The sequence below is a fragment of the Hypomesus transpacificus genome, chromosome 23, assembly GCF_021917145.1.
Source record: "Hypomesus transpacificus isolate Combined female chromosome 23, fHypTra1, whole genome shotgun sequence".
In the NCBI taxonomy this organism is placed as follows: domain Eukaryota; kingdom Metazoa; phylum Chordata; class Actinopteri; order Osmeriformes; family Osmeridae; genus Hypomesus; species Hypomesus transpacificus.
The window spans coordinates 10,501,861-10,514,657 of record NC_061082.1 but is presented as its reverse complement, the minus strand read 5'-3'; the positions used below and the strand labels follow the sequence as shown (position 1 = coordinate 10,514,657).

The 12,797-nt window shown below is 43.0% G+C and overlaps 1 protein-coding gene across 2 annotated transcripts; it reads left to right on the top strand.

Annotated features, from left to right (window-relative positions):
• The first annotated feature begins 1,996 nt into the window (after positions 1–1,996).
• Positions 1,997–12,737, top strand: LOC124485407 (collagen alpha-2(VI) chain-like). Of its 2 annotated transcripts, none has more exons than XM_047047006.1 (29): positions 1,997–2,050; positions 2,699–2,727; positions 3,172–3,386; positions 3,638–4,245; positions 4,366–4,386; positions 4,659–4,724; positions 4,821–4,874; positions 5,526–5,570; positions 5,671–5,697; positions 5,798–5,824; positions 5,972–6,016; positions 6,165–6,218; positions 6,322–6,384; positions 6,592–6,654; positions 6,823–6,876; positions 6,966–7,001; positions 7,096–7,158; positions 7,567–7,629; positions 7,966–8,028; positions 8,287–8,349; positions 8,451–8,501; positions 8,833–8,931; positions 9,231–9,293; positions 9,492–9,527; positions 9,636–9,681; positions 9,997–10,149; positions 10,930–11,385; positions 11,732–11,770; positions 11,855–12,737. In XM_047047006.1, the coding sequence occupies exons 1-29, from the start codon at positions 2,012–2,014 to the stop codon at positions 12,454–12,456; spliced, it is 3,243 nt and encodes a 1,080-aa protein (XP_046902962.1). In that variant the 5' UTR covers positions 1,997–2,011; the 3' UTR covers positions 12,457–12,737. The 2 variants fall into 2 exon arrangements, with proteins under 2 accessions (XP_046902962.1, XP_046902963.1); XM_047047007.1 differs by lacking the exon at positions 1,997–2,050 and adding an exon at positions 2,318–2,573.
• Positions 12,738–12,797: the final 60 nt, after the last annotated feature.

Below are 12,797 nucleotides of genomic sequence, written 5' to 3'. Positions count from 1 at the left end.
TTGTTTATTTTTTTTACATTTCAATATCAATCTTCATTTAACTAGGAAGCCAATACAGAACTAATGTTTGGAACTTGTGTTTGGAGTGCAGGTTTCATGTCCCTGAAGGATGAAGGTTTTGTGAAAGGTAACCAGCCTTTTGCAGGAATGATATAATTGTACATTATTGTATGATTCCAAAGTGTGGCACAATACCGAGTTAGACACTGTCTGTCAACTTGTCTGTCCATCTGACCTCTCTATGAATGTAGATGATGAAACATTTCTTTGGCAGAGCCCCTCAGGTCCAACAAGGCTGGTTTGCACGTGTTGGTTTCATTAACACTTTTTCTCTCAGTGGACATTGGACATGATCACCAAAAATCTTTATTTTCATAAAGCCATTTGAACAATCTCTCGATTGTTAATCTGAATAACTACTTGGGCTAAATTCCTAGGTGTCAATCATCTCTGAAACATTGAATATGAGAAGCATAAAGAGAAGGTAATGGTAGCCTTAGGTGGACTGCACCTTCAGTGGTTGTTGAACATGATACCGTTGAGAGAGTTCTGTGAAATTCAGTTCAATTATTCAAACTATGAAGTGCTAATATCGATGGGAATGACGGTACAGTACAATAACAGCTTGTGAGAAGGTTGTTGGGAGTTCACCGTGAATTAATTTACCTCGGCTCTTCTCTCTCGCTGTCTCTCTGAATCAACCCCTTCTCTCGGAAAAGGCTTTGAAATGCCAAAATCAAAAGTAGCGGAAACATTTTCCAAGATAAATGAACACCATACAAACGAATTCATACTCACTATATTGTCTATTCTAAGTGTGACTGTGCAGTAGCCTGTGCTTCAATGATGCCAGTGTCAGTGATACATTGGATTCTTATGTGAAGAGTGAAACAAAGCCCTATCCCTTTTTAGAGTTCGCGGCACATAGTATTGAAATGAAAAACAGTGCTGTATATACAGCCATAGGCTATAGCCTATATGTAGCCTAGGGCAGTTACAGTTTATCGTTCAATGATTATGTTAGACTACTCTACTTTTGTGGTTGGAGACTTATTGAACTTGTTTTATTTTTACAGAAACAGATCTTAAAGTTTTAAATTATCAACATTCCGTTGGCATTTGGTAAACTGAAGATTTTCACTCTTAAAGGTCATGGTATGATGGTGCCTTGGAGTTGGAGCACAAACCTTAAATGAACAGGGCCTATAAAGTTGGTTCTCAATGCTACTTTTTATTCTTTGTTCTGAAAATTGAATAAGTTGTTTGTGAGAGTTTTTCTGCCTCTTAGTGGTGATTCCAAATGACAACCATTTAGGTTCCAGCATTTTCAATCACACAGTACCAGGTAATCTGTACGAGATGCTCTCTCTCTCTTTGATATTGCAATAATGTTTCTGCGCTTTGATGGAACTCCAGACCATGGTTTGTCCATTTGTCCAAACAAAACATTGGAAATTAAAGAAAGATGAATGAAAGTAGAGGGGGAAAGAACACACATTATAATCCTTTACTCCCTTTTTGTGCAGCCTGCATTTCCCCCTAGTGGCTTATATGAGGAGACTAAAATACGAATCATGTCGGATAGAAACAGGTATATAGGCTCCTATAATCCCTCTATATGGTTCCCAACTCTGGTCAACAAAAATACGCGCCCAAAGATAAACATTCACTTACAAAACATTAACACTTGCGCAACAACCTAACCCTAACCCTAACTAATTGTATTAGCCTACTGAGATGACCACCATGTGTTCACAATGGTGGGCTGTATCCAGTGAAGCTTCTTACATCGTCTAATGTTCAACAACTCCTCTCTTCCAAAAGGTGCGCCTGTCACAGGCGATGGAAGTTAAATGAGGCGTCAATTCATTTGACAGACGATGACCTCGCAGGTGCCACTACAGTAGATGAGCAGGAGGACTACGACGATAGATCCAATATATCTGTCCTTGACTGTTTAAAAACCGTGAATGAAGCCAGAGGTGTAAATAAGAGACAGACGTCATTTGAAATGATTTACACGCACCCCGGGAACAGTGTTACACAAAACGTGAGAAACAAGACAAATCTATTACTTTGTGAGATGATTCATGAGCCATCATGTTTCAACTTGGTTTCATTTAATCAGTACACGTTTCTAGTATTATGTGTGTGGATGTTGTCCTAGAATTATACATACAATATTTAGACATTACCACACTACAGGTAGGCCTATTAGTATCGTTAGGCACCACCACGGGCCACAGAGAAAGGAGAGTCTAACGCTTCCATGTAAGGATGTAAACAAATGCAAGGTTATGTGAGGAATTCGTTTGCACAACGTTTATCTTCTGCTTCTCGGTGTACTCTAGCGGTGTATACTTAGCGGTCTGAGGCAGCGGTGACCGAGAAGAGCTGCAGGCTGAGGATATACCAAAGTCTCTATAAGTCACGATTCGCCGAGGAGTAAAACTCTATCTGCTGATTTTCATGGAGCTTACTCCAAAAGTTCGTTTTTGGCTTCAGACTGACTTCTAATTCCAACGAAATTCTGAAGAATTTTGCTTTCTCTCCACGGCTGCGCAGATCCAGTGGTAAAAGCCACAAGAACAAGGCTTCAGATCTTTGTCGCAGAGTATAAATTGTTCCGTCAATTCGCAGATATTATGCTGTTTATCCCGTGATTTTTTTAAATTCTAAATTACATTTCAAATTGCAGACAGCAGAGTTGCGGTTCTCATTCTTTTGGTAAGTAAACCTTTTCATAACTAATACTGAATTTACCCTCTGACACATTTCAGAAGAAAACATTTAACAAATTAAATACACAATATATTACGGGTTAAGTCCTCAAATTATTGAGGAATTATTGATTATTATATTAGCTACACAGATAGTAGTACTTTTTATCACCTAAGGTAGATTGCAATTGTGTTAGGCCAACATTCTAGTCTAGCATCTGTTTGAACAATTTCTGCAATTATTGCCCAATATAGGCCTATATATGTAGCCTACAGTACACTACATCACAAACGGCCAGTGGAGTAATCTTCCTAAATAAACATTTTGAACCCTACATGGAGAGATGCCTTCTGTGAACACTCATTTGTTTGACAGCCATTTCCTGCTAGCCCAGAGAACATGGTAAGACATTTTCAACACCCCCTCCCAATAACATTCCTCTGTCCTTAGCGCTGAGAAAATGGACATGAGATCAGGTGTTATCTTTCTATGCACCCTGCAAGCAGCCCTTCTTCAGATTCTAACCCCACGAGGACCACGCCCATTCCCGCCAAATCCAGGCATTGGACCACAAATCCCCGTTAAAGACAATGAGTCGTCAGATCCAACACCAAAACCGATTGTCCCGACTGACGGTCCACGTCCCCCATATCTTGGTTGTGATGGTAAATTCAGGCCTTGGTCCAATCCTTGTCTATGGATTGAATCAATTGGATTGGTCAATCATTGTTATATTTCTTGTACAATGCTCTGTTAAATGCACATTTTCATCAGATTCCTGTAAAAGTCATTTACTTTGACAATCAATAATTATCAGAAAGCAAAGCAATGCAAGTTATCCATAAATGTGTGTACACATGAACCTCATCATTCTTTCCAAACAAGTTCATTGTTTGTTATTACTTTCTAATTTCAGAAACAATTGAGTGTCCCATCCACTTGTATTTCACCATCGACACCTCGGAAACTATCGCCTTGCAGGAGTCTTATCCTGGCTCTCTAGTGGAGTGGGTCAAGGAGTTCACCAAGACTTTTGCTGAGAGGCTGGAGGATGAGGAGTACAGCAACCATGTCCACCTCTCCTGGTCTCTAGGTGGCCTACACTACTCCCAGAGCCAGATACTGTTCAGCCCCATCACCACCAAGGAGAACTTCATCAGGCACCTGAGTGGGATTGTGTATCTGGGAAAGGGCACCTACACCGACTGTGCCCTCACCAACATGACCCACCAGTTGATGCGGCACACCGCTGGAGGGAAGGCTGCGCTCTTCTCTGTGGTTATCACGGATGGTCATGTGACAGGAAGTCCCTGCGGAGGCATGAGGAAGTCGTCAGAGGCGGCCAGAGATCGGGGGATTCAGGTGTTCACCGTGGCTGCTTCCAGAGAGGTGGAGGAGTCGGGCCTGCTGGAGATAGCCAGCTCCCCTGCTGGGGTCTACCGGAGTGACTACATGGCGGTGACCATCGTTGATAGGAGACCCAAAATAATGACCTCTACCATCGAACGAATCATAAAAGCTATGGTGATTATCTTCAATTGACTGTCTTTGAACATTCAGGAATGCCTGCAAGAAATACAATGCCTCAGAAATGTGTGCTTACATTGCATGTAACTGTGTTTTGTACATTTTTTCTCTTTTCAGAAATACCAAGCCTATTTACAGGTAAATATCAAAAGCATTACCTGTACAGCTTTGTCAAGTGCCTATTGGAGACAACCATTATATGTCTCCTTGGGTGTGTATTTCGTTACATGTTCTCTCTCTCTCTCTCTCTCTCTCTCTCTCTCTCTCTCTCTCTCTCTCTCTCTCTCTCTCTCTCTCTCTCTCTCTCTCTCTCTCTCTCTCTCTCTCTCTCTCTCTCTCTCTCTCTCTCTCTCTCTCTCTCAGGGGCTTTAGCATACACAACTACAAATCCATTGTTTCTGATCTTGCAGTGTTACAAACCTCAGTGTCTGGAGACTCCAGGACCTCCTGGTCCAAAAGGAGACAGAGGTCGTAAGGTGAGGACTTACAGGAATATCCCATTTGAAAAGCTTTGCATTATTAAGGTTGAATAAAATCTCCAAAATGTTTTAATTATCTAATTTCCATTTCAGGGAGCAAAAGGAAAAAGTAGTGTTTATGGTCCGAAGGGTGAAAAGGGTCAGCAGGTAAGATCTCCTTGGTGTGTCAGACATCATGGTCAAGATAAGCCAATATTAGCTTGTGTATTTTCCTATTTGTTATTTCACCATTAATGCCTTTCCTGTTTGCAAACACAAGTCCCTGGATTTGTTGTTATAATTTAGCCTTTTCTTTTAATCAGACAAGTTATGACCTAGATTGAATTTTGAAAAATGTCATCAATCAAAAGCTGTTTTGTATGTTAATTGTTATTATTGTAGGAACCATTAGCTGTGTCTGTAGTTATGTCAATTTATCATTTGTCGCATATCAAGTTTACCTTTGGGTGGCAGTGTAGGTTATTGTGATTAGTGACATCTATGTGCACACTGCACAGGTGCAACTGAACAGGGCTAATCAAGGAAAATTTACGAACATTGGTTTTTACCGCACGCACTCGTGGACTATACATGTACTTTTTCTGAGGTCTAAGGTCCCCAGTTTGGACCTTCAATCATTAAAGCGGGTCAATGATTTCTCCCACACCCAGCCATGGCTTATTGCTGGATAGGATGATTGCTATTATTTTCATTTATTCAAGTATCTGACTTAAAGTGCCCAACACTATATATAAACATGTTCTGTTTGCTTTTATTCTAGAGAATTGTGGTTGATATTTTAATTGCTTCTCATAACAGGGAGATTCTGGTATCGAAGGTCCCATAGGACATCCAGGGACGAAGGTTTGTTAGCTGAAACAAATCGATAATCCCTTTATCAAGAGATCATTCTAATTGTCATTTTAATTACATACTAACTTTGAAATACTATTCTTTGATTTAGGGGGAGATTGGTCTAAATGGGGACAAGGTAAGTTAATGCTATTTAGTTAAGTCATTTTATTTCCACTTAAAGTAAATATGATTTATATCTGAATATGACTGAATATGTTTGTTTTTCTACTTCACAGGGTGAAAGAGGTCTATATGGACAGAAGGTATTTGTGCGTGTTTGTGTGGGTGTTTTATACTGCATGTGTGTGCTAGTGTTTAGACTGCATGTGTGTGCGACAGTTTGTTGCTAGATTGCTACAGTAGGTAAAGATATTGAACTTATTAACATTGAATGTGTCCTCTGTAATTAGGGCATTTCAGGATTCCCTGGTAGGAATGGAACAGATGGGCAGAAGGTCAGTCCAGTCATCAGTCCAATTTTTATATCCCAAAATATTATCAAACTTTAACTGTAAACACTCTAAATTACTATTAGTATTTAAATTACTTTAAATGTTTGTACTTCTAACCTGCCATTTTGTGTGTGTATATGTGATGTCTCAGGGTAAAATGGGTCGCATTGGAGCTCCTGGTTGCAAAGGAGACCCGGGAGACCAGGTAAGAGAGCTCTGGCTGACCTCAGAGGTGCCCTGTGGGACCAGGTCAAGGGAAATGTTGAAATTCAAACAGCACCTGTCCCGTCTGACTGTCTTGTTGGCAGGGTCCAGATGGCTACCCAGGAGAGGTGGGGGAGAGCGGACCACCTGGAGCCGATGGAGAACAGGTCTGCACCTGGTACCACCCACACTCACCGTCCACCTCCATCCATCTACACATACATACACTTCCGTCCATCCATCTTTCCAGAATAAATTGTTCTTTTGTTTGGACGTCTTGTTCATTGTTGTTTCGGGTTCAGCCACGTTGGAATGTGAGATGGAATGGCTACTCATGACTGATTACTAATGATGGTGACTTCATTGATTTCCAGGGAGATCCAGGTCGCCCAGGGAGACCAGGACCTGTAGGCCCTCCTGGAGATCCTGGAGCAAAGGTACAGTAATGGTACAGTCCTGGTGGTCCTGGAGGTAAGGTACAGTAAGTGTACAGTCACAGCTCAGCACAAGTCACAGGATAGCAGACTGACTAGGCGTTTCCATTTGGATGTACCACTTTGGAGATGTGATCAAGAGGCCCAGTGACAGTGTCTCTTGTTGCTCAGGGGGAAGAAGGGATCCCTGGAAGTGCTGGGCTGCCAGGAACCAAAGGATTAACGGTATTATAGAAACCTTCCTTCATTATAATCAGTTGTAGTCTATGAAGCAACTTATTTAAAGCTAAATTATTTATTTGACTTATTTTCAGGGGGAAAATGGGCTTCCTGGACAAAGAGGGGACCCTGTATGCTAATTTCCACCACCCAAACATTTCAACGAACACATTAGCTCTGGTTAATGGTGAAATCCAAATCACATGCCTGTGTTCATGTGACCAGGGTAGAATGGGAGACCACGGACCAAAGGGAAGACCAGGAAGAAGTGGAAGCAAAGGACAAAAGGTACAGTCACAGAGAGTCAAGGTATAGTCACGGAGGGCGGACAAGCAGTTTTAGAAAGAAACCATATCACAAAGTATATACATAAAGGACAGAATTTGGGAGGATGGTAGTTATTTGAACGTGCAATTCATGAATTCAAATCAGTTAAAATAACTTTTAATAGTTTCCAAAATTAGAATGTCGGGAGTTTTTCAGACATCACGTTCCATTTATTGATGATCCAGTGGACCATTTCAGTGAAAGAAGGTGTGGCTGCAGCTTGCAGCTGTAAACAATATCAGCTATTTGATGTGTTTGTAAGAGTCAGCCTCTGCTACAATGTTGACATACTTTGCTGATGAATTGCAATTTAAAGTAGCTCTCCTAATGTAAATATGTACGTGTTTATTGATGTTTGTGTGTCCTCAGGGTGAGTTAGGATCTGAGGGGTCAAGAGGCCCCCTTGGAGCTTCTGGAGACAAGGGGTCAAAGGTGAGGTGTGTTTGTGCGTCCACCAAGTGGAGATAACAGTACTGGACAGATAATGATCAACAACTCATTGCCAATTCTAGCCTTAACCCTGACCAAAGACAACACAATCTCTATGACTGAAGATGCGCTGAGTCACCCAGTCTTGATGCACTTCCAGAGCCGCCTAATCTAGACCACTGGCTCCTCTTTCCAGACAAACACACACACGGAACATTCACATGGATCTCTGTGGCAGGACAGACACCCTTTCACATTGTCTTAAAGTCCAAGGTGTGCCAGCTGACCCGACCTCAGTAATTAGGGTTTAATCTCTATTTCTCTTTCGTCTTCTTCTAGGGGGACTTGGGTCTTCCTGGACCTAGGGGCCAGCCTGGTTCCCCAGGAGAAAATGGACCACAAGTATGCTACATACCACACTAGATTACTTACACTGTAAACAAGTATGGATCACAAGTATGCTGTATTTAACAAATACCGTGATTACTACATTATGAAATACTACCTTATTTTGTACATCCTGCACAGTGTAAAGGACACAGGATAAAGCTCATGTTTATATTCTGAACACCACATACACATACCACAAAAAACATTGTGAAGTACAGTGAGTGGATCAAGGAAACCTGTGGTCAGTGGATCTGTGCTCTGTGTCTACAGGGTGCTTCTGGGGAGGCAGGGGACCCGGGGGTCAGAGGGGAGACAGGTGCTCCAGGACCCAAGGTGAGGGACCAGGCCCATGGGGGGCATCAGCATAACAGCAGTCCATGGCTCCGCAACGAACATCTGGCAAAACTGACATCCTTCCTTTTATTTCCTTGAAGGGTGACGTTGGCAGAGCTGGCTTTGGCTATCCTGGATCGAGAGGGTCCACGGTATGGTTTGATCTGCTGCTGAAAGCTGTTTTGTCTGCAGTTTTAGATCCATCCTGTCTGTCTGTAGTATTAGAGCCATACTGTATCTCTGTAGAATTAGAGCCATACTATCTGTGGTATTAGAACCACCCCGTTGCAGTATTAGAGCCATACTGGCCACATTACAAGGGCCTTACTGTTTCCAGTATTTGCTCTGTGCTTTTGTTGTTACACCATATTCTGTGTTGTGTTATAGTGTTTTTGTATTATATTTTGTTATATTCTGTGTGGTTGTGTTACATTCTGTGTTGTGTTTTGGTGATGTTATATGTTGTGTGACTGGTCTTCTTAGGGGGACAGGGGTGGTAAAGGCGGGGTCGGACCTCGGGGCAGTCGAGGGGAGTGTGGTCCGAAAGGTGGTCTGGGGCCTAAAGGAGTCCCTGGGGAACCAGTGAGTTCAGACAATTCGAAAAACATGTTCATGGTCGTTAAAATATACTGAATTAATGTTACTACACAGCCTTGAAAAAAAACGAATTCAATTCCAATTCAAAGAAAAAAAGACAATGCAATGTTTTATAGCATATCAAACCTATTTATAAAATAACATATTTGTGAAAAGAATGTCAAGATCTTATTTCTGTGCAATAGTATGGTGTTTTTGGCACCTATCAAGCAACAATATGTAAGGGAAATTCCAGATAAAATGATTTCCAGTAAAGTGGGTCTTTTTGTTATTTTTTCTTCCAGGGTGAGCCAGGTTCAAAGGGAGAGCTGGGAAGCAGGGGGGCCTTAGGAGACCCTGGGTCAGACGTAAGAAACGCACATCCAAAGGAAACCAACTGTGTTTAGCTTGGAGTTCTTCCAGAAGTTTCCTCAGAGGACAGAACCTCATAGCATGCATAAACATTCAACTATAAATACATAGAAAGGCAATTAGATGGTCTTTAAACAAAGGATATAGATCAGTTGTTACTAGTATCTGACTATTTAGATCTTTCTTCCTACTAGGGCGACCGTGGACCAGTGGGAGACCCTGGACTTACAGTAAGCTTGGTTATCATATGAAGATTTCAGACCTATTCTCAAACACATAAACAAACACAACTATTCCAGATCAGTGCTTGATACCACCAATTTGTGTGTGTGATATAGGAATGTGACGTGATGAGCTATGTCAGAGAGTCATGCGGTTGTTGTGGTAAGTTAAAGAGCTGTTTTCATACTGGGGGTCAATGGGAGTGCTGTGAGGTGCATGTTACATATAATTTACCAGATGCTTTCATCCAAAATAACATAGAAGTACTGAAGGTCTGAACCCACGAGACAATTCTCACACTGAGAAGCACTACAGCACTGAACTTTACTACCTAGGACTGAGCAGGACGCACGATACAGTGAGCACAAGACACAATACAAGAAAAATGCCTAAACACAGTGAACCACTGAGGAGTCCATGTGCTCAAGACAACAACTGTTCACAACCTGAGGCTGACAAAATGTCTGTTTCCTCAAGACTGTGAAAAGCGTTGCGGAGCTCTGGACATCGTGTTTGTGATCGACAGCTCAGAGAGTGTTGGGATGACCAACTTCACCCTGGAGAAGAACTTTGTGATCAGCACCATCAACAGGCTGGGCTCCATGGCCAGCGACCCCTCGTCTGAGACAGGTAGGATCCATGTTGAGACAAGTACTGTAAGATCTTCAGCCATGCTGGTGTAGCTTCCCTCAAACAGTCTGACCCAGCCCATACCTGTTCATAGAGGGAGATTCTGGACAAAAGGGGGATGTCCCTATCAGTGTCAAAGAGACCATAGCAGCATCCCCACCAATAATTAGCGGCAGAGCAGGGGCAGAGTTTGCATATAGGGTGATAGATATGTTTGTCCTCCTCACCAACGTTCAAACCTATGCCCTGGTCCCTGTTACATTTACATTACATTTATTCATTTAGCAGACACTTTTATCCAAAGCGACTTCCAAAAGAGCGCTTAACAAAGTGCATAGGTCACTGATAATAACAACAAGATAGCCCCAAAACATTGCAAGTAGCCAAAACATGAAGCACATATTGTGAACAACCAAAATAAGTGCCAAAGGTAAGAACCACAAGAGCATGTCGTTAAACAAGTTACAATTAAACAACATGAACCGCTAAAAGTGCAAGTGTACCTGTAGAAAACAAGCAACAATAAAAACAATATATTATAGCGAGCACAATTTGTTCAGTTACCACTAACCACAAGAGCAACAAGTCTCTAAGCAAGAGTCATCCTGTTATAAGATTTTTTTGGGGAGAGATTCTTGGAGGTGCAGATCAGTGTTGTTGTCTAGGGAAGTAGAGAGGGCATACTGTCATTTTACCAAGTCACTCTATGTCGCCTCTCTCCTCTTCCTCTTTCTCGACCCTCTTTCCGTCACCCCTCTTCTCCCTTATTGCTTTTTCCAGGGACCAGGGTAGGAGTGGTCCAGTACAGTCACAACGGAACGTTCGAGGCCATCCAACTTGACGACGCAAACATCAACTCCCTGTCGGCCTTCAAGACGGCGGTGAAAAACCTGCAGTGGATAGCAGGAGGGACCTGGACGCCCTCCGCTCTCAAGTTCGCTTACGACAACCTAATCAGGGATGGCCGGCGCGCTGCCGCCAGGGTGTCCGTGGTTGTAGTCACCGACGGCCGCTACGACCCACGCGACGACGACACCCTGCTCCAGTACCTATGTAACGACCCCAGCCTGGACGTCAGCGCCATCGGTGTGGGCGACATTTTTGGTCAGAAGGAGGAGCCAGAGAGTTTGATCTCCATCACCTGCAAGCGCCAAGGACGTGTGGCTGTCATGAACCGCTTTGCTGACCTGATGGCCGAGGACTTCATTGACCAGATGGAGACCGTGCTCTGCCCTGGTGAGTCGCCACAGCGCCGGTCAGGTCACATGTCTTCCTCAAGCACATTGAAAAACAACCGATGCTTACTTAAGTGCTGAACAACGAGTCTAAAATAATGCATTTTATCCTAGGCCTCAAGGACATGTACACTAAAACACCAAGGATAACATTGCAGCACTTCTAGTCTCAAATGAGGGAGAATAAATGGGTCTATATAAAATCAGCTCCTATGATTTTATGTTTTTGATGTAATTTCCCAACTTGTGTGTCACCTTGTGACGCCTAATAATAAATTGAAACAACCTTTATTTCAAAAAGGTTTGAAACAACCTGATCCACACCATTCATTCCCTTTCTTTTTCAGAGCCTGTTATTGTGTGTCCAGACCTGCCATGTCAAACAGGTAGGATTTAATCAAATGACATAATTCTTTCAAACAGAATCAAGCTGAATACTGAGGGTGCTCCGTTGTTGTCTGTGCTTCCAGAACCAGACCTGGGCAGGTGCAAGGAGCGAGCTGTGGATCTCATTTTCCTATTGGATGGCTCTGAGCGTCTGGGTGAGAAGAACTTCCAGCATGTCCTTGACTTCGTGGCGAGGTTGGCGCATAGCCTAACTCTGGCGAAGGGCAACAAGGACCGCATGCGCGCGCGACTGGCACTGCTCCAGTACAGCAAGAATAAGAATGTGGTGGCCTTCGGTCTCACTCATGACCTGGAGGTCATCACAAACGGCCTGGTCAGCATGTCCTACCTGGACTCCACCTCGGAGCTGGAGCCCGCCATCGCCTACGCCGTCGACAACATAGTCAAGAGAGGCACGACGCTCCTGACAAGGAGTAATGCCGAAGTCTCCTTTGTCTTCATCACTGACGGCGTCTCCGACATCACAGACAGCCTCGAAAAAGCGGTCCAAGCCATGCGCGGGGTACAGGCAGTTACTACGGTAATCACTACAGGACCTGATATCAATCAGGACGTCCTTTTGAAGCTGGCCATGGGCGACCAGTTTGCCATCTTCAAAGGGCTAGACCTGTTTGATGCCTCCAAGTCAAGCGTTTTTGAACGCTTCTTTAGGTGGGTTTGTTAACAGAGGATGCATGTTATGTGATGATCACTTTGTCTTTATGGGATAAGGGTTAAGGTTGGGATGTTAGAAATGTTACGGTCATTTTGTTTATATAGAGGTTAAAAAGGGTAGGTTGTAAGCTTGCTGGCATAAAATGTTTCCACTTGCCTGCTTTCCCAGTTAGCACTGTATGTGGTCCTGTATTATGTGGATATGTTGTATAGCTCAATGGTGGTAGAGCACTTGACGGCAGACCAATAGATTACAGGTTCAAAACTTCTCTGATAAAAGAATGAATACTTTGTGTCCTGTATTTTGGGTAATGCTGTGCAAAAATCTATATGGGACAAAATATGATCCCC

Coding starts and splice junctions, on each gene's coding strand:
- LOC124485407 (XM_047047006.1), top strand. CDS start 2,012: ATGATTTACACGCACCCCGGGAACAGTGTTACACAAAAC. Junction 8,029..8,286: donor CAGGAGAAAATGGACCACAA/GTATGCTACATA, acceptor CTGTGTCTACAG/GGTGCTTCTGGGGAGGCAGG. Junction 9,682..9,996: donor AGAGTCATGCGGTTGTTGTG/GTAAGTTAAAGA, acceptor TGTTTCCTCAAG/ACTGTGAAAAGCGTTGCGGA.